The 22,172-nt window shown below is 37.7% G+C and overlaps 1 protein-coding gene across 1 annotated transcript in view; it reads left to right on the forward strand.

Moving 5' to 3' along the window:
- Window positions 1-21,637, forward strand: part of LOC149549242 (uncharacterized) — a 67,409-nt gene extending 45,772 nt beyond the window's left edge. The window contains exons 8-10 of the mRNA XM_089792658.1: window positions 20,466-20,642; window positions 21,103-21,189; window positions 21,275-21,637. Of these exons, the coding sequence (XP_089648784.1) occupies window positions 20,466-20,642; window positions 21,103-21,189; window positions 21,275-21,337 (327 nt within the window). The 3' untranslated portion in view covers window positions 21,338-21,637. The remainder of the gene's footprint in view (window positions 1-20,465; window positions 20,643-21,102; window positions 21,190-21,274) is intronic.
- Window positions 21,638-22,172: the final 535 nt, after the last annotated feature.

The raw sequence follows: 22,172 nt of genomic DNA on the forward strand, positions 1-22,172 counted from the left end.
AAGAGATCCAATCCAAAAAGCTACTCAGATAAAGAATCTCTCTAATAATAGAGGCTAATTGCCAGTTAACATCATCCACACTCTGGTTATTGATCATGTCCACAACAAATTGAGAATTTGACTCACACAACATTTTCCTCCAACTTAAAGAGCATCGCCACTCAATAGCTATCTTAATAGCGAGGGCCTCCATCAAGTTATTGGAATGAACTCCTTTATAAACAGAGAACAAAAAGATAACATTACCATCTTTACCTCTTCCAATCCCCCCCACACTTGCTTGCCCAAGGTTCTCGCGGGAAGATCCATCAGTATTAATTTTAAGGATATCCATCGGCGGCAGTCTCCATCTCCCCACCCTACAAACCTTTCTCTTGAGCAGTTGAGATCTCTTACCACTTGTGCATCCCAATCCTTTGTCCACCAGTCCCAAATTCCTGACCATACTATAGTCACCAGGGTCCATAGATTCAGTCATATCACACTTGGCATAGATAGTTTCCTGGAGTCTGCTCAGAATAATCTGCCACAGTTTAGTGGCTCGCAAACTAGAGTTACAAAAAATCCTGTGATTATGTTCCAGCCAAAGATTCCAAAGAATAAAAGTAGGTCCAATAGCCCAAGCCACCTGGAGGAGCGTTGTTTTCACCGGAGGTCTGCCAAGGCTATCTCAAAATTCAATAAGAGACTCAGCATAAATGCACCCATGACACCACACCTCCCACCACTTATGCCAGATTTCTCTAGAGAGAGGACACAAGAAGAATAAGTGAGAAACACTATCTCCATTCAACATACAGAAGGAACAAAGAGAAGGGCCTTGGAATCCTCTTCTCTGAAGATTATCCCAAGTAAGACATTTCTTTTGAGCAACCAGCCATAAGAAAAAGTTACACTTCGGCTAAGAGAATTTATTCTAAACCTTCTTCCACTAGGGAACTTCAATTATTGCATGACATTGCTTATCCAACCTAGCATTACCTTGGGCTACACTGAACTTGCCTTTAGGACATGGACCCCAAGCAAGGATATCCTTGTCCTTAGAGGAGCTGCACAGCCTATTAGAGAGGAGACTAGCCAGATCAGCTTGAATCTCCAAGGAACCCCCCAAAGGCCGCTCACTTGGATCCTTCCAACAAGCCACATCCATCGATCCACACCATTTAACAGTCTTGAAGTGAGCCACCTTGGTCCATCCTATAGCAGTAAAAATCTGACAAAGAGGCTGGAAGTGGGGGTAACTGGAAAGAATGAGAGGATGGCCATCCCAAGAGTCCTGCCAAAATAATGCACTTGATCCCTTATTACATATCTAGAAAAGGCCTTCCTTGATAAGAGGAGCTCCCTTTTTAAGAGTATCCCAAATAAAGGAACCCTTTCCATCTAGAGCCAATTTAGGAATATCTTGATACTCCACTCCCAGAAAGTACTTTTGGGCTAGAATCTTAGCCCAATCCCAATCTTGATTATTTCACCACCTCCAGTATAACTTAGCAGCTCAAGCCTTGATGCCAAGAGCCATACATTTAAGGTCCAAACCCCTTTGCAAATATCAGCAAGCAAACCGTGTCCCAATTGACTAAGCTCCACTTAGAAGAGAGAAGATTGCCTGACCAAAGGAACTGTCGAGATAGAGCATCAAATTCTTTCATAACCCCAATGGGAGGAGCTTGCAAAGACACTTGTAAATGGGAAGAGCCCGAATCACTGTTTTGAGGAGGATAACTCTCCCAGCGGAAGAGAGCCACCTATGAGTCCAATGGCTCACCCTGCTACGAAGTTTGTCCAAAAGATTTTGCCAATATTCCTTCAGCTGAGTCCCTAGAGCTAAGGGGACTTTAAGATAAATCAAAGGAAGAGAGCCAATTTGAAACCTGAGAATCTTGGCAATCCTGAGCTGGATCAGCTATGGAGTATTAAAGAAATAAATAGATGACTTACCTTCATTAATTTTCTACCCGGAAGCTTTCAAATAAGTGTCTAGAATCATTCTGAAATTTCTTGCCTCATTTATAGTAGCCAAGCCCATCAGTCAAGTATCATCCACAAATTGGAGGTGTGTGTACGCTGGAATATTGTTGTTCCACTTCCACCCATGGACAAGCCCTTGCTCGGCTTGGAATTTTATAAATTTGCCTAAGCCCTCGGCCATAATAATAAAGAGATATGGAGAGAGAGGATCCCCCTGTCGAAGTCCCCGAGAAACAAAGAATAGCTCAGTAGGTTCTCCATTAAAAAGAACCTAAAAGGATGGGGAAATCACACAATTGAGAATCCAATCAACCCATTCCATATCAAATCCGAAAGCTAAAAGCACACGACCCAAGAACTCCTAGCTAACCTGGTCGTAGGCTTTTGCTAAATCCAACTTAATAAACATAGCCTTTTCCTTAGATGTGGCCATAGAGTGGATAACCTTTGAAGCAAGAACCACCCCATCAAGAATCTGTCTGCCACCAACAAAGCCTCCCTGTTCCTCGGATATCAAAGTAGCCAAATAAGGCTTGAGCCTTTCAACAATCAATTTGGTGATAATTTTGTAAGTGACATTGTGTAAAGCAATAGGTCTGAACTAATCCAAACTGTTAGCCCCGTCAATCTTGGGAATGAGAGCCAGGAAGGTAGCATTCAAAGACTTGAATATTTGTTTGTTCTGATGTGATTCTTGGACTACTTCAAGAAGATCAAATTTAATAATCTCCCAAAATTGTTGGAAAAATTCAATGGGAAAACCATCCGGGCCCGGGGCTTTACTTTTCTTCATACCAAAAACCACCTTCTCCAACTCTTCAAGCAAAATAGGCCTTAATAGATTCTTGTTCATGTTGCTAGAAACAAGTTGGGGAATGCAATCTAAAATAGTCCTTGTCTCCACCATTGAACTAGTTTCCTCCTTAGAGAAGAGTTGGGAAAAGTATCTAATGGCCTCTAGAGAAATTGCCTCTTTGGAGGAGAGTTGATCTCCAGAAGCAGAAACAAGAGAAGAGATAGAATTACCAGACCTGCGAGCTTTAACCGTGTTATGAAAGAAAGCAGTGTTTTTGTCTCCCTCCTGTATCCAATCCACACAAGACTTTTGCTTCCAAAAGACTCCTGAAGCTCCCATTCCTCTAATGCCCTTAGAGATGAGGACTCTACAGAACTTAAATCCAGAATCATTCCTTGGTCCCTGATCTGGCGAGTGACATTGTCCAGCCTAGCCTGGGCCACCCACAATTGGTCTTGAAGATTTCCAAAGCACTGTTTGTTCCACTTTTTAACCCTGAATTGCACATGCTGAAGCCTCTTCTGAAAGGAGAACATGGAGGTGCCATGAGGAGGCCTGCCCTCATGCTACCAGGCTATCATGAGATCCTACAGAGAGGGATCCCTCAACCACATCAGCTGAAACTTGAAAGAGGAATTTTTAGAAGCCTTAAAAGGAGTGACAAAAAGCTTAATAGGCCAATGGCTAGAGCCTCTCCAATCAAGAACTTTTGCTCTGGTAGACCATCTAATATCCATCCAAAAACAAGAAACAAGGAACCTATCCAACCTTTTCGAAATGGCTTCCGCCTTGCTCCTTCTGTTATTCTAGGTGAATGTACCAGAGCTAGGTTTAACATCAATGAGTTTCAAAGAACCAATATTATCTCTAAGCATACTTGAAGAAGGGCCCAATCGAGCAATCTCGCCTCTCTTTTCCTCTAAACTAGTAACAACATTAAAGTCTCCAGCCACAATCCAAAGGAGGAAAGGATCTAAGGAGCGGACAAAGGTGATATGTGACCACATAAGAGATTTACCCGCCAAATCATTAGGAGCGTAAATATTGGAGAACATGCACCTTTCTCCCGTCTCAAAGTGAGAAGCCATTGAAGAGATTGAGGACCTGCTCGAAATCCACCATAGAGGAGTCACCTTACTAGGATTCCAGAGACAAGTGAGTCCACTCGAGCTACCTTGAGCACCCACTCCCTGCCAGCTACCATGGGTCACAACTTTGGCCCGTAACTATCCAAATCATCAACTGTAAGCTTAGTTTCCTGAATGAACACAATATCTGGAGAATCAGAATCTATCAATCTACGAACAACCTTTTGTCTAGGGATGCTGTTCAACCCCCTCATATTCCAGGAGAGAATAATCATTTGGAAGATTGCGAGAAGTGGGAATTAGTGGGCTTCACAAACCTTGCCTCAACTAAAGTCTCTCCCATCATCTTAACCTTCTCCTGATCAGTCTTCCTTCCACTCTTAGCAGACTTCTCTGAGGGCCCTTTTTTAGAGGGCTTTTGCTGTAAGCCTAAAGAAGGTGCAACTTTAGTACCTTTTGTGATGTCTGGCATCCCTTTCTAGCCAGGGAGCATAGAAGCTATGATATTTGGGGTGCCCCTAGGCTGTGACGCTCTAGGAACATCATAATTTTTCTCTCGATCCAATGCATCCAAAGGAACTGGTAGACCTTGTTCCTCTTCTCGTACCTGGGCTAGACTCCTTACCTCCCCCGCTTGGGGACCTTGAAGAGATCTATATCTTGAGGGCAGCTCAACTGGTATGCCTTCCTCTTGTACCAAATTATCTAGAACATTAAACTTGTTAAAAGTGCCATCATTTTGTCTGTCCATCCAGGTTCTCTTCTTCCCTTTTCCTTTAGTGCGTGGCTTAACTGGGATAAAACCCTCCTTGTCTACAGGTCCCTCTGGCATAGGGGCCTTACCCTTATCATCCTTAGGGGCCGGCTCAGTAGAAGCCAATGGTTGAGAAAATTTATTTCGGGACACTTGCGTTGTAAGTGCCCATACTCACAGCATATCCTGCATCTAGAAGGTAAAGTCTCATGGTCCAACTGTTGAATCCATGAGGTAGGGCCCAAGCAAATTTCCATAGAATCAGGCAACGGATTATTAATATCAACCTCTACACAAATTCATGCATATGAAATTACCTTTCGATCTTGAGTTTGTGTGGTCGACCCTACCGGTTTCCCAAGCAAAAGTGAGATCGAATGAAGAATATCCTTTCTCCGAAATTTCAGAGGAAACCGTGGAAGATGAATCCACACTGGGACCCGAGAGGGAATCTCCTCAGCAGAGTTAAACCCGATGTACCAGGCTTTGATAAAAAGCCCAACCTAGTTAAAGAAATATGGACGACCTTCAAACACCTTATTCTTGTCTGTCATATTTGAAAAAATAACCATAAAATAGTTTTTGGCCGCAAGAAGAATCTCCATTTCCCCTTAAGGATTCCAAATTCGATGCACCCACAATTCCAACATAGGAAGAGAAAGATGGAGACCCAAAAAATTACAGATGAGCGCATGCTTGCCCCAATATTCTACATCCTCTGAAATCTGCTTTGGTTGAATAACCAATACTGGTTGATCATCAGATCTCTCCAAACACCCATTCATCTTCTTAATATGGACAAAATCCTTCGACGATGAAGCATTCACCCCAAATGGGAGACTGTTAGTCTGGCCCTTAGCCCCCACCCGCATCAGTATGGAGGAATCAACCATCTCCATATCAGCGGACAAAATTTGAGACACAAGAATCTCCGATTGCCCCATATCAAAAACCCCAGAAAACTCTATCCCCAATTTGAAAACTTCTTACCTTTAGGCACCAACAAATATCCATGCACAAAGCACAACAGAAGAAAAGAGGCCACACACTACAAGTAGCTCCAGTCGACCCCAAACCCACTCTATAACAAAATCCCCAAATCCCCCAAAAAAAACCCCCACACCAACCTACAGACACTCCTTGACCCCCGTCGCAACAACAACAAACCTCCGTGTTTGCACGGAAGGAACGATCTCGTCCAAAAGGAGAACAACAGCGAAAAGGAACAGGCCTCAGGCACGTAGGCCCTAGCCGCACCAGTCTTGATCTGTTAGGAGAGCCATCCCCGCTCGACGTTTTCTATAAATCATAGACTCTACAATTATCCCTGCAGCCCTGCAAACTTTTGCATTGTCTGTGACCACTTGGACAACATTATTTGGACCCATTGACTCTATGGCATCAATGAGAATGTGTGAAATAAATTTTGAATTTTTCACTTGCTCTTCACAATCAATTGCCTCCAAGAATATTGCCCCCTTAGGGCATACAACAATAACATTGATCAATGGACGGTTTCTATAATCTTTCCACCCATTTGAAATAATAGACACCTGATTGAATCCAAGAATCTCTTATTGGTTGAAGTTCAGCCTCTATAGATTTTCTCTCATTATGTAATATGGTAGTGCACAACTTCTTATAACAAGGTGGTTTGTAACCATGGGGGTTCTTCATTTATTGCTTCCACCATCTCCCTAAAATACGGTGATCTCACAAAATTAAATGAAACACCATTTGCAATTAAAAAATGTCCAATTTTGTGATTAGCAATGTCTTTCTTTTCATTTTGGAATGCCCTATCTAGTGGGCCTCTCTTGCGGGTGAGTGGAGAATGGTCTTCATCTTCATCATTTGTAGTTGGCATAGGCAAAAAAGGATGTGTTCTTTTGCTTGTTTGATTGGATGGTGGTGTTGGTGTATTTGTTCTTTTAGAAGCACCACGTTTTTCTTTTGCAACTGCTCTATCAACATCTTGTTGCTCTTTTGCTAATGCTGCTATTTGTGCAGTTGGTAATCCCTTCTTATCACCACCCTAACACATGTTAATTTCTTCACCTGTAGGGCCCAAAAAATGTAGTTTCACTCGGGAATAGGAGCTTCTATGTTGTACATTGCAATACTTACATTTCCATATGTATGCTCAACCCCCAAGACATTGTGTGACTCCTGTTGTGTGTCTCCATAAAGGAGACCCCTTATCAATTTTGAAGCTTGGTGATCCAGCCCCACACATTGAGCCTTGACTACTCTTTGTTCTATTCTTGCAATCTAGAAAAAAAATGAAATAAATTATGCTTCACACTTGCACAAAAACTTGAAAATTTGGAAAACTAGAAATAAATCAATAATCTATGAAAGAACTCAAGAATATGGTTGAAATGCATACTTTAAACACTTCTTGCAAGGCATTTGGAGCTCCACAACCGATCTCCTTCGAATCCAAGCACATTACTTCAAACTAGCAACTATGAGAGAGCAAAATAGAGAGCAAATGTGAGTGTATATGAACTTGCATAATGACTTAGAGGGTCGCTTTTAGGGTTTGGACAAAAGCTATTAAAAAATTTGATTGTGAACACTTTTAAAACCTTTTTATGCCTCTTTTGACGCGGATCCACGGTGGATCCTCGAGGATCCAAGTAGGATCCTTGATCTTGCCTGTGGATCCATCAGGATTTGTGGGCCGCAGATCTTGACGGATCCACATGCAGGATCGCGGACCCTGCTCGGATCCTAACGCATCCACGTGCGGATCCAAACCTGAATCCGGATCCGGGGTCCGATACGCGAATCCGGTAACTAAACTTTTTTCCTACTAATCGTGTCCACAAGTTTCAAACTCCTTTTGAATTTAGCCCAAAAGAAATGCTTATTACCTTTCTAGAAATTTATTAGTCCTCTACACTTGTCTTCACCATAGTCCACCATATTAAAGTCTCTAGCAACAATCCAGTGAGCTTTGGCGAGAGCCATGTCAAGCCAATCCTAGAGAGCTGCTCTTTCTCTATGATCATTAGGGGCATATACTTTGCGAATGCCAAAGGTTTTATTTTGTCACTTAAGAGTGACCCCAACAGTCCTATTGCAAGGTGAAATACCACTGACAATAATATGCTCTTCCTTTTTGGGAGCTATAAGTATAGCAACACCCCTTTTCCTTTCTCATGAGAAAAAATTAAGTGTTTGACTTGACTTCATATGAATTTCATGATATTTGGGAGCTATAAGACTAACAACACCCCCTTTTCCTTTCACTTGAGAAAAAATTAAGTGTTTAACTTGACTCGAGATGAATTTCATGATAGTCAAAGAATGATAACCGGTTCCTTTAATTTCTTGTAAAAAGACAAAGTTAATGTTCCATAGTTTATGCTTCCGACCTCTTACTACATATTTTCTCTTAGTCATCCCAAGGCCTCTTGCATTCCAGCTTGCAAAATTCATCATAGAAATAAAGTAAAGAGGATTTTTGGAGTTTGTAAAGTCAGTTGAAACAATTAGGCACCTTTGGCTTTTTTGACTTATTAGTTTGACTACTAGATTTGGAGAGAGGATTCCTATCTATCATCTTCCTCTTTTTGGCTAATCATTTCTGTGAATCCATCCTCATTGCCACCTTCCAAAGCTTAGTTCCCAACATTTAAATGCTTATCAATATTTCCTTCATCGATTACTGTTGACATATCAAGAGGAATGTCTTTATGTTTCAAATTTATAGTTTCTCATTTTATCAGCTCTATCATTAATAGTTGTTGGGCATTCTTCCATGCATGGGCTTCCTGATCCTTAGGAGGCAAAGACCTAGGTTAAGAGACATGGGAAGAGACTTGTCTTGATCAATGTGAACAATAACCTCATAGTCCTCCTCAAAGAGAGGATTAGTAAGAGAGACTATTTTGTTCTTTATATTAGAGCCATCAAGGGTTTCTGATTTTAAATCGTTACTCCCATCAGCCACAGGTTTATCGATATCTTTAAAATGTAGTTCTTGTCTTGACATCTCTTTATTATTAACGTGTGTAGTCTTATTAGGATTAACATCTTTTGAATTTTGATTAGCCATTGTGTCAAAACCCTTTTGATTAGTACTGAGATAAAGGGCCATTCTTTCTATTATGGCTATGCTTCTTTCAATTAAAGCAATCATTAAGGTTACCGAGTATGGTAAGTTCCCATTCAAAGAGGTTCCCTTCCAAAACCAGAGAAATCCTATCTAGAATGCGAACTTCAGGCGCTGGGGCAATAAGGATTTGAGCATTTATATGAGCCAAGATAACTTTGGACTCTTCTATTTGTAAAATTGAGCCCAGGTTTAAGAATTTGTGAGATAAATGGCCAAAACTTGAGTTGAAGACCTTTAAGTTCAACCCAGTTAGGTGAAGAATCGACTGAGACTTGCTCAATATTAACCTCAAGAGGCCGCGAGAATGCTCCAAAAATAGGTTTACCCATGTTCCAAAATGCTTCTTTTAACACCCTTTCCTGCATATTGTGGTTCTTAAGAAATACAACAAAGAAACCCATTTGCAACATCCTACAAAAATTCATATGGATGCCTAACTTCTTACACTAAACATAATTCAACTAATCCTCAATTTTTTTTCTTGATGGAAGTAAATTAGAATCTATGGCATTAAAGAGTATAGCAATATTTGTAAGCTTGCTATCTCATTTTAATGGCCGTCCTCGTGCTTTCATTTGGAGAAAGAGCAAGAGTTCTAGAAATTTAAGAAGGGAACTTACCATCTCCTCCTTCTCTAGAGTCTGCAGGGTCGATTTTGCTACCATTTCCACTTCCATTGGAGCAGGACCCCAAAAATCCTCCTTGTTCCACTGCTGCAACCATGAACAATCCATCAAACTCGACAGAGAGTGGGTAGGATAAACCAAAATCTTCAGTGAGCACTAACTTATAAGAGGGCTTTTCAAACTCTTTCTCCTTTCCTTCAGACTGTATGGGAAGAGAACTCAAGTTTGTATGGTTCTCAACAACGAAATTCTCATGCTTATCATCCTCAACCGTTTGTAAACCATCAATAATTGTCATGAAATACTTAAGCACAATGAATTAAAACCAAGCTCAAAGAATCAAACTCCAAGGGGCACCAGAAGGGCACATACATGCGGAGGCATCAAGAGGAAAAAGAAAGACTACAAAAGGATTAAAAGGAACAAAATAAAATCAAGAAAGCAAACACGGAAGTCAATGGCTCATCATTCAGTTTGCAAGCAAAGCCAAGTCCAAGTGTATCAGTATGACACCCAAGAGTTTCTCTCAGGGTTGTACCAAGTTGCATACCATCTTTCTTTCCTAGTAGCCTTCCACACACCTTTAATGATTAATTATTAATAAAGTCACCTTTATTAAAATTTAAATAACATAACTTGCACAAATACCATTATTCCCCAAATTAACTAATAATTGGGATCAACATTGAAGATGCCTAAACTCTAGGTGCCCTACTTAAAATAATAACAATGGCTAGATGACTTATTATAAATAGTTAGTCCTTGAATATTTGATTAACTCAATGGTGCTAGGGATCGACACTGCAAATATAACCTTTGCAGGTGCCTTGCTATAATTAGAAATCTTGAATTTTCTTGAAATAGGGACTTACTATAAATAGTAAGTGTGCCAAACAGCACCAAACAAAGAGCAATCGCAAACACTTTCGAACTCCAGAATGGGAATAAACCTTCGACACTACCAACTAGGACCCTCTAACCATCAGTTTTAGCTTACGGGGGCCAATAATAGACTAATCTGATCATAAACCATTCCAAAAGGGGAGATTACATCTTCCAAACACAATTGTAATTCCAAAGTTCCTTGGTGTTTGGTCCTTTGGACCTTAATTACTCTTCTCTATCCACACTTGTCTCAAGTTCTATTTTGATTTCTTGGTGGAGCTTATTCTTCATTGCTAGGTTCTTTAGATTAATTATGTATTTTCAATCCTCATTTTAAATTGTCTATTCTTTTTCCTTTTATGGTTGGCTTTGGTTGTTGCTAGCTAACCTTAATCCAACAATGCATCTATTCTTTCTTCCATAACGTGATCAAAAAATTCAATACAAATGCTCGAGTTTGTTGGCTAAAATTTTTGTACATCACTGGCAACGACTTACAAAGTTGTGACTTTAGGTAACATTTCATGAGATTTCTCTCTCCTCTCAACAATAGGGAAGGTTCCTTTCGCAACGTAGGTGGCTTCAATAGGAACTTAACTGAAATTACAAATAGGATGGTTCTCTTGATCAATTCCTCTTTTTTCAAGAATGATTTGGATACAACTATAACTTTCCAACTTAACAAAAAGTACCTTATTGCTACGATAATACCGGTGGCCCTATAATTGATGTAAGAACAACACCAGGGGCAGCAATTTACTTTTTATATTTTGTGAAACAAAAACAAGAACCCAACATCACATGCATTTGTCTCAAATGAAGACTCAAGCATAATAACCAATAAGGCACAAAGGCTCTTACTGGATACTCTCAAATTCAATTAAAACACTTACAATTGAAGCCCAAAGTCTTCAAATCCAAGTGATTACAGCCACTACTATCAATTGCAATTTGTCCTCCTGCAACACAAAGTCCTCAAAAGTTCAAATTGGTTCTGAATGCAATAGGCAACTCAAAGTCTGCACAATTAAATTCAAATCCCTCTTGATCAAAGCTCCAGAACTTACAATCAAAATCCAGAAAATATCGTCACATAACACCTTGAATCAACACAAAGTTTGAAAGCAAGTTGCCTCTTTTATTGATAGCAATTAAGATTTACATCCAAGCACAAAGTCTTAGAGTGCACATACAAACTGATAGAATTTTCTTGCTTTGCCAAGAGATGATTATTTACAGTGAGCTTTCTCTTTTATATAGGAATAAGAGAGAAAAGTGGAGGGAAAAGGGGAAATCCTCAACCACCTTGACTTATTCTGTAACAAACTTGTAACTAGCTAATTTGATTTATTCAAAGTTGCATGCCTAATGCTGTTCCAACTTGACTACATGAGTTGTTTGTATGGGGACATGTTATCATGTACTTACAACATAATTTCTCTTTACACATAATCTTCCTATTGTTATTTACATAAAGCATAAGGAAAATTTAAATCCTTGAGCCGAACCAGGCAGCTAAGCAATGTGATAAGATCATTGATCTCCTCCTTGAACTCTGACCTCCGCATGCCTTTAGGGAAAGATTGGGCCTCCTTTGAATCAGCCAATTGTCATTAATGAATTTGATGTAGTAAGAACTATCTTTGCTCCACCACTCCAAGGCTTCTTGTCTAGTGATGCTTGTGACAAATGGAGTTTGAGGAGCATGAAAAATCCGATCAATAGTCTTTGTAGCAAGATTAATGATGGTATTGCTGTCTTCGTCCTTGATAGTTCTAGAGGTTGCATCAATATGTGTGGCGCATGCAAGGATGAACTCAGGTTCATGAGTTGCCACAAGGAAAGGTAGATAGCAAATGAATATGATTTTGTTTGATCCAAGTCATATTCTCAGTGGCTTCAACATTGACTCTTATGAGAAAATCTTCCATATTCATGTGCATTACATTCCATATTCATGTGCGTTACATCCGTGTCTCAAACCTCATCTGTAATGGTCACCTAGGAATGCCCAAAAGCTGAACCAAGGCTGAAATTTTATTAATGCTGAGAATGCTGCAATCAATTACAAAGAGATGTATTCCAAAGGCCAAACTCTAAGGGAATGACGTCTAGAATGTTACAATAGAGAATGAATGTCCTCTATTGCCCAAAAAAGAGTGTGATTCACACATCCAAGCTCTTATCAAATGCAAGTCATAATCATCCGTTTATCAGCAATGAAACTTTCAGCCCTATTTATCCTTTTCTTCATCCTTCTGGAAGGAACTAAACATTAATTAATTGCAAGAGCTAGAAGCTTCTCCTTCTAATAATTAATGCATACCCCAGAAATTCCTCCCTGGCAATAATTAATTAAATCACGAGAGGCTTCCATCCTTCCAATAATTAATACATACCCTAGAAGCTATTAATACAAAGTATCCTCCACTTAGACTTTGGAGAACGTGAAGGCCAAAAGATGGGATCATTACATCATCACTGTAGGAAGTTGTGATGGTGGGATGTAGTTGTGATACTGATCATATTGGTACTTCATCTTTTTCTTATCTTTACCTTTTGCTGATGCAAACTCTTGACATTGTAGAGTGATGTACCTATGCAACTGTTATATGAAAGATTCATAGTTTAAGAACATCATCATATGAGGAGTCCATAGCAAGCTTTTACTGTGTAAAAACATAGATTTGGGCAAAGTATGAATAGGGAAAGTGCATGAGATGATTGCGGATAGTGAATGAGCAAATAGGTCAAGCTCAGAATGGCTAAAATATGGCTAGAATAGACAAAACAGTTCGTTTTGGAGTGGATTGCATATGCGGACAACGAGTTTTAAAATGTGCAAATGAGGAGTAAAGTGTAATGAAATGGAAGCATAGCATGCTTTAATAGGCATAAGTCATGCTATGTATTCAACAAGCATGTGGGAAATTCTTTTTCAACCATAGGGCAGCCATAAGGAGATTCATGGAATACATATTGATGGGAATTACGCTTGCATTTTAATGAGGGAAAATAAGGGACTTGCTTCCATATTAGAACAAGATTTTACCCTGACTGCATATGTAAGTAAATAAGACCTTGCATATGCAAGTTGAAGAAGAAGATGGAAGAAAAAGAAGAGACAACATATATACAAAAACATGCAAATCAAAAATAGAAATTGAAAGACTTGCAATAAGAAATTTAACAAGACCAAGATGCCTTAAGGAAAATAAAGGAAAAACATACCTCTCTCCACCAACCACACAATAACAAGTCTTTTTCAGATCTTTGACAAAATTGAAAATAAATCCAAGAGATTTTGTATTAAGATTTGTTTAATATCACAAGACATATATATTTCAAATTTTAAACATTGGGGATAGTCAAGGTTCGAATTTGGACATGTGGAGATAGTTAGAGAGATGAAATGCCCAAAACTTGCAACAAACTTTGACCAAATCAATGTCATATGCAAATGCAAATAAAAATGACATCTATGGCATCATTTTAAGCTTGGAAATGATGAAGAACAAACTGGAAATTGACATACATACCCTAGACGACTTCTTGGAGTGATTGGAAGCCAAGAACCATGAAGAAATACAACATTTTTGGTTAAAAACGTGCTCTAGATAGGCTGTTTTTAACCAAATGCATGTAGTATGTGACATGCAATGTGTCCCAATTGCCACTTGCAAAAAAGCCCAAAAACGTCTCGATTTTTGGTCAAAACGAGATTTCCTTGTGCAAATGCATATATTGTAATGCATGCAATGTGCTCTAAAATCGCCATTATGCCTCTTGCGTTCCAACACTGCCATTAGACATGTTTTGGGAGAGCAAAAACATGTTTTAAATGTCATGCAATAGGGCATAAAATTACAACTTTCTGTTTTTCACGAAGGACTTAGTGCAAAATGCCCTTTTGGAGACCATTTACATGTTTTAAAATACATGTAATCAAGCCAAAATTGCCACCTTGAGTTATGCACTTTTGGTGACCAATTGCATGCATTTGAAAGATGCACAATTGGGCAAAAAATCGTCACTTACCCTTGATGGAATTTAAAAAATGAAAACACATTTTCAGATGCATTAATTGGGCCAAAAAATGCCACTTTGGCTTAGGCTAAGTGAACTGGATTTTTAAATTTTACATACATATGCAATCAGGTCCAAAATCGCCACCTAGTGCATTTACATGTTACTAAAACATGTATTTTAACTTAAAAAGTCTACAAAGTAGCGATTTTCAAAGATGTATATGTAATGGGTTAGAAAAACCTCGTTTAAATGCATTAATAATTAAAATAAACTTATACGTGCAACTACATATGTAAATGAGTTAGATTTTCCCACTTAAATAAAATAAAAAGTTTAAAATATGTAAATACATATTAAAAATCCACTTAACACATTAAAACGTGTTATTGCATATAAAGTATACATTTAAATTAATGCTGAGACTTATAATTTATTGGAAATGGGTTTTCACATAGTCATTTGCATGTGGATATATGCAACATGTAATCAAAACCCCACTTAAGTGCATTTAAGTGTCTTATGCAATTAAATGTAATATCTAACAATAGGTTTTAATAAAGTAACATGAAAAATAGTCTTGAAATAGGCTATTTTCGTAAAACATAAAAAAACTATGGTCAAATCAACTCAGAATGAGTGGAAATTTTAAAATGGACCACAAAATCAACTTATATCAAATAAAATTTTATCTCATGGTTTCACCAATATGAAGCCCACTTTTATGAGGTTTTTTCAAAGTAATGAGACTCGGACTCGGCCTGGACTTGGCAAGGGTACCTCAACTCGTGACCCATCTCGGATTCGACAGTGACTCAACAAAGTGACAAGAGCCTTGAAATTTAGAGATTTTTTAGGATTTCAAGAAATTCCATGCACCCATTATTGAATAAAGCTTAAAGACACAATAACATCATGAAATAGAATGTAGTTTGATCACTTACATAACATACATCGATTACATAAGTATAAAGGTAAATTCTAGATGTATTAAGAAAATTTTGAAAACAAAAATTAAAATTAGACGAGTCAGATGAGTCAGCCGAGTCAGCTGAGTCGGGCGAGTCACCCCACTTGATCCACAGAGTTAGGGTCACTGGTCATTTTGACCCAACTAGGGTAATTTGACTCGCTGACCTAGACGACACGCCTGACTCACAATGAGTCTCGTTACTATGGTGTTTTTAATCGAGATATGCAGTTGTCTTGAAAAACCCCACTTTTTTCCCTATAACTTGAGCTAAATAACTCTAATTTCGACCTAAGTTAGCTCGAAACAAGTGAAATTCCAAGGGCTGTTCACCGAAGGCAAAAAAAAGACTGAAAACCATTTACAACTTAGAAAAGCAAAGAAAAGACATGAAAGTTTGCCAAAAATTGAGTGTTTGCAGTTAGAGAAGAAAAACTCTTATTAGCAAACAATTTGGAATTTAACTTGACATAAACCTTCAAAAAGAATGCAGAGACAGGATCACATAGAGTACAATTCAGCGATAATGAATTGTTCCATGACACCTTATTGACACATTAAAACAAAGAGCATCACCTGCAAATCTAAAGAAAATTGTGTAGGGTTGCCCCAATTTTGTGCATCCAAAATTGAGGACAACAAAGTTCCAATAAGTATTTTTTTCCCCATAAGGATTCCAAGCATGTCAAACCAACTAGAAAGTTGAAGGCCAAATTGTTGACTTGCCAAAATTTGTTGTAGTGTCTTACATGAGTATACGCACACTAGACACAAGATTACTAATTATGCTAATGAGATTTCTTTGAAGGATCTCAATGGTGCTGGTTTCTTTGCTATGTGAACTGTCAATAACATGGGATTGATCATTTGGTCTTTCTACAATGAAGGCTCGAGTATGAGGTCTTGCCAGATTATAAATTGTTATTAGCATGCATCCCTCACAGATACAATGTTGGTTATAACATTTTTGAGTTTGTGAATACCTTGTAATAAATCCATTACTTTAATTGTACGATCTTTGAAATTTTTGCCTTGCAATAGCTTTATCGGATTGTAGTTGATTTGTAACCATGCTAGCATTTGTGTTTTAGTTGCAATATTCATTATCTGCAACATGCTCTACCTTGGCTGTTGCTTCATGAAGCCTTTCTTTGTTTGTGCGTGGGTTATGACTATGGGCACACAACCTTTTTTGTTTGGTATCATGCAATAAACAATACTTTGTTATGCCTCTTTAGATCAATTATATTGATATTTGCCTTTTGTTTTAGATATCTTGCATCAGCATGATCACTAAGTCCACACCATTTACAAAATAGTTCTAGTTCATTTTGGTATGGTAAATAAGTCATATAAGAACATGAAGGTGGCCTCAGAAGATAATAGCAAGCTGGGCATCTAGTATGTGCCACCAAATTGAGATCTCTCTCTCTCCCCCCCTGCAAACAAGAGAAAACAGGGTTCCATTAAATCCTCAACCCATTGTAGTTCTACAAGAATACATGGCAAAAAAGTTCTATCTTGGATGCAGAAAGAAAAAAAGAAGCTGCCCCATAGAGTATAGATTGGAAAATATTGTGTGAAATTGTCCCAAGATGGTGTTCATACGTCATGAACTTCTACTCAAATCAGAATAAATAGTCATGAATTGATGTGGGAATAAAGCAAGTCACATCCTGGGACAGCTGCCACACTGAATTAAGACATTTGCTACTTTTAGGGGTATTGAGTATTGGGTATTCTAATTTCTGATTAGTAATAAGATATTCAAAACTTAAATATTCATTGTTCAGAACTTCAATGCTCAAGTATTTAGTGTTTGACATTTGCAATGATCAAGTATCATTCTATGAAATGATTTGGTTTTACACTACGGTATATTTCTGCTTTTTTTTTTTTTGTATAAATGACTCGCACATGTATATGCCTAGACCCCTATAAAATATTTTCGTGTGCCCACGTATTGGGTTCACTTACCCACACCCGTCCTCAAACACAAATCGGTAACTTAAATATTTTACTATTTTGCCAAATCATTTAGCCATACACGTTTTGATTCGTGGCACACTAATTTCCTTTCATTATTTACAATATGTTATCATCATAGTCACACGGGGACGCATCCTCGCCCTTTTCCCTCGACACACCTGAGACAGGGATGCACCCGAGATGGGTGGATGATGTTCCCAGTTCCCCAACGATGCCACCATTCAGCCATTGTTTTGTCGAGGACGGGGGTGCGGGAACAAGTCCCCTATCCTCTCTAGGGGACAGTTGAGTGTGCCCTATCCAACCTTAAAACAACCTAAAGTAACCATGTTTTAATATTCTATTGGGCGTATTAAATATCTTATCATGTTGCTCAATGTAATCATCTCGATGATGAGATACTCATACTCTTTATATCTATTACTTATTATGTATATAATAGAAGTTAGAACTCTTTCATTTGCTCATTTGAGTATTTAAAATTTTGATATTTATTGTTCGAAATTCTACTTTCATGTTCAATGTTCAATGCAATGTTCAAGACTCAAGTATTTAAATTTTATTATTTTAGTAAATTAGTATTTTACATCTTTATGTCTTATATTGTTATACATCTTTTCATAATTAGCATTTTAAGTATCATATGTATAGTATATACTATATACCCCCCACCCCCTCCTATCCCCCTCGCTTCCCCCCAGCCGTCCCCAAATTGAGGTCCCTTTGTCCCCTCATCTCAGAAACTTGTCCCCCTTCCCCCCGCCCCCAAGGCGGTGTAACTATTGTTATCATAAACAAGAATAAAAACGCACACAACCAAACTCAGATCAAAATCACCAAACTCAAAAACATTACCATCCCTGAGAGTCCAAAACGTACATCACTAACCAAACAAAACGGAAATATTAGATCAGATTCAGGTTGGGATATTTCAGGACAACTTATATGTCATATGTTTAGGCGAATGTGCCAAGGGGGTATTTTGTTAGTACTTAGTATAATATAAAGTGACTATATGACTTCATTTTATTATTATTTTATTTAAATCAAGTTAGGAAATTATTTAATTATTTCCGATTCTCATAAACCGATCATCCAGTCTCTAAACTGAAATTTGATTGATGCCACCTGCCCCTGGATGATATCCGACTGCTACAGGCAAACTGACAGTCTCCCCTAAAAAATAGGGGCTGCAACCAAAGTCTCCAGAATGATCCAGAGGTCCATAAATCTCTCAACAAGTCCCCTATGCATACTGTTGACCTATGAGAACTCATGTAATAGGCCAAACCTCTGCTATCTGCTAAAGGGTCTAAGGAAGGGAGATTACAAGTTCCTTATTACTATCACCATATGTAGACCCAAAAGCACATGGTTGGTATCGTGGACTATAAAAGCTCCTTCCCTTTCCTTTTTGTTTGAAGAATCATTTGCACAACAGCTTTATGTTAACTTTTAATGGTGGGAGATGCATACACTTTTATTTTAGTTGTTGAATTTGTTTTCTAGATGCATCTAACCATCTCAATCTGCATTTATGTAAAATGTTTTCTGATTTCTTTTGTTTTATTAAAGACATCATAGATTTATTTACCAACTTAAATGATATATTCCAGGAGTGATGGCATTTGTTTTATTTATAACCAAGCTCACCTGTAAATCCTGAATGATATGTCTAATTCGTGACTGTATGATAATCTATAGTTTTTTCCCAAATTCTACATCTTTTAAATAAAAGCATTTTCTTTTTTGGCAGACATATTCCAGACTGTTTTAACTAACAGATTTATGTTCCCTCTGAATTCCCTAAGGGCCCATTTGGTTGCAAGCGTAGGAATTGAGAATTAGAATAGAAAATTTGAATGAGAATGGAGAATGAAGAATAGGAATGGAAAAATGCAATCCAATCTTGTTTATCCCTTGTTTGGTTATGCAAGCTTAAATTGTAATAGGGTTAACTTGCAATTGGCGCCATTTGAAAATATTTTTGAAGATGCAATTGGCGCCATTGTAAAATCGCTGAAATATTTGAAAATATTGAAAACAAAGTTCCAGCGCTCACCCCAGGTCAAAGCGGATTTGAAAATTTAATCAAATTTGAGAAAGTTAAAATGAATGCAAGAATAGCAATTCCAATTAAAGGTATTTTTTGGAATGGACAAAAGCTCATTTTGGGGCTAAAATGAGAATACGTATTCCTATTCCCTATTCCTATTCCACGCACCAAACAAAGAATACAAATCATATTCTAATTTCCTATTCCTGTTCCGGTTGTATTCCAGCAACCAAACAGGCCCTAAAGGCTCATTTGTTTGTTGGAATTGAACCGGAATTGGTAGGAACAAGTTCTAAAATTTTCTAATCCTCAGTTTGGATGCGTCAAACCCAAATTGGAACTGGAATTAAATTAAATTTTTATTTTTATTTTTCCTGCTCAACAAATCCCAATGCTGAATTAACAAATCCAGCATCTGACAAATTCCGGATGTAAGACAAATGCAGCATTTGCTAATGCCAGCAGTAAAGGTTTTTCTTCCAGTCTTGGAGAAACCAGGATATTATTAATACAGACCCCACCTTATTAGTGATTTTGTGTCATTCCAAATTTTGTCTTTAAACTTCACAGGTATGTAAGATTTGACTTCATCGATATTGCTGATTGGAGTCTTTGGTCTTCTAATACTCAGCAACTTATTTGCAAAATATTTTATCAACTAAACAAATGCAGATAGAACTTGATTAGACTTAGCAGTGATAAATTGTCATATGTTCAAAACTTTCATTCGAAAAGATTTTCTCATTTCATAACTAATTCACTTCATCCATATTATCATAAAGTATACATATATTTAGTAGGTAAAATACCTCTTTATTGATGGTTTAAACTGCATTGCAACAATTTGGTCCTATATTGATTTCTCTGAAATGGATTTTCATGGAAGTAAAGATCTTGAATTTTCATAAGTTTTGTATATTTTCTTTGCATTACATGGGTCACGGTTGGTTTGACTCTTTACATTTTCCTTTTGATTCTTAGGTTTTTCTAACATAAGCACAAATCTTCCTCAATAAAACTTTATATAGAGATAAGTGCCTATGAAGTATGAACAGGATGGTTCCAATATATGGACTTTAATGCTTCTCCACCCTTCCCCTGCCCATAAATTATATTGTTTGTAAGAAAGTAGCGTGCTTAATTTTGATGGGTAGTGGTTTTGTGTTTATGGTTGACAGGTTCGTCTAGCTGTTGCTGGTGCTTTCCACACTCATTTTATGGAGCCAGCTGTCTCAAGGCTGGAAGCAGCATTGGAAGCAACAGAGATCAAGATTCCACGAATTCCAGTAATTTCAAATGTTGATGCTCAGCCACACTCAGATCCTGCTACTATTAAGAAGATTTTAGCTCGTCAGGTAGATAATTTGCCATCATTTGCTGCTCCATTTTTTTTAATATTAAGTTAATTTTGATTTGTAACTTATGCATCATGCTATTGGGTGTCTTTATATCTTTCGGATGATAGATTTTAAGCAAATTATTGCTGGGGTTTTCACACTTCATTTTTTTTTATGTCAGTGTGTCAAGGGCATTTACTAATGCAGAATATATTGGAAGAACATGAAGAAGTTTTAAGCAGTTGACAAATTTTGGGTGAATTATGATGGGATAAAGTGAATTGTTTTGTTTAAAATTTAAGATTTCTTCTATATATTCGATCTGAATCAGAAGCAGTTTTTATGTGTTCTAATCCAAATTCTTGCAAATAATGTGGTTCCATCCATTAAGAGTCTGGTGGTGCGCCCATTTCAAGATAAGATCTCCCAGAGTCTTTAAAGGTTCAACACAATTAATGCAGTATTTCAATATTTGCAGGTGACATCTCCAGTTCAGTGGGAAAGTACATTGAAGTTACTTCTAGGCAAGGGGTTGAAGACTAGCTATGAGCTAGGTCCTGGCAAGGTAATTATGTAATTAGAGTGACATAAATATCTGATGCACAATGCTTACATGTTAAGCTTATGTCATCCTTTTCACTGCCACCCAGGTTATAGCAGGGATAATAAAGAGAATTGACAAAAAAGCTTTGATTGAGAATATTAGTGCTTAGAGAAGACAAGTGAGACTTCAAATTTGGAATGCACCACTCTGCATACAGTATCTTTTGTGCCAAATGCTGATAGCATCAAGGAGGAAGTTTCTGATTGCAATCATGTACTGATCAATTCCAATCAGATAAATGTCTTTCTTCCCACATTTTGAACAAGCTCTTTTATTCTGTTATCTCCTTGGAGAATCAATGTGAAATTAGCTCTACCAGTGCATTCTCTGGATAGGCACTCTATTAATTTTAAATTTTGTTTTACCATTTATTTTTAAAACATATTTAGCAAACAAGCCTTTTGGTGCCTGCTTTGTTCTGCGAATCCACTTTGATTTTGTAGAGATGGTTCTCTGGCCTGTCATGGACTTGCACTTAACTTTTATTGTTTGCTAAAATCCAAAGAGAAGATAATACTGTTTGGTTATGATAACATTTTTAACTTCCCCTTTAACAATGCCTCCAGTTATCTCCTCAATTTGATTTTAAAGGTTACGAGAATGTATCAAAGTTTCTCCTCAAATCGATTATAAAGCTCATAAGAATTTCTCCAGTATCTCTCCAAATCGATAACTAATGTTCGTCTTCACTAGGATGATACCATTCTCCAACAGTAGTGTTGTGGTGATTTATTTAGGCTATCTCAAAATTCATTTCAATTTATTTATGATAAACACTACCTTGGGCACATCTAGGACATTCTAAAAATACTTTGAACTTTTAGACTTAATGCGTACATCAAGTTGGCTTGTTCTGCTGCCATGGAAGTTTTATGTGGCTGGATAAGTTTTGACCCTCTGTATACTTCACACATGCAATAACAGGTTGAGCAGAGTGATGCCCA

This window comes from Cupressus sempervirens, chromosome 7, assembly GCF_028749045.1.
Source record: "Cupressus sempervirens isolate cs-2001-9-10 chromosome 7, ASM2874904v1, whole genome shotgun sequence".
NCBI classification, from domain to species: domain Eukaryota; kingdom Viridiplantae; phylum Streptophyta; class Pinopsida; order Cupressales; family Cupressaceae; genus Cupressus; species Cupressus sempervirens.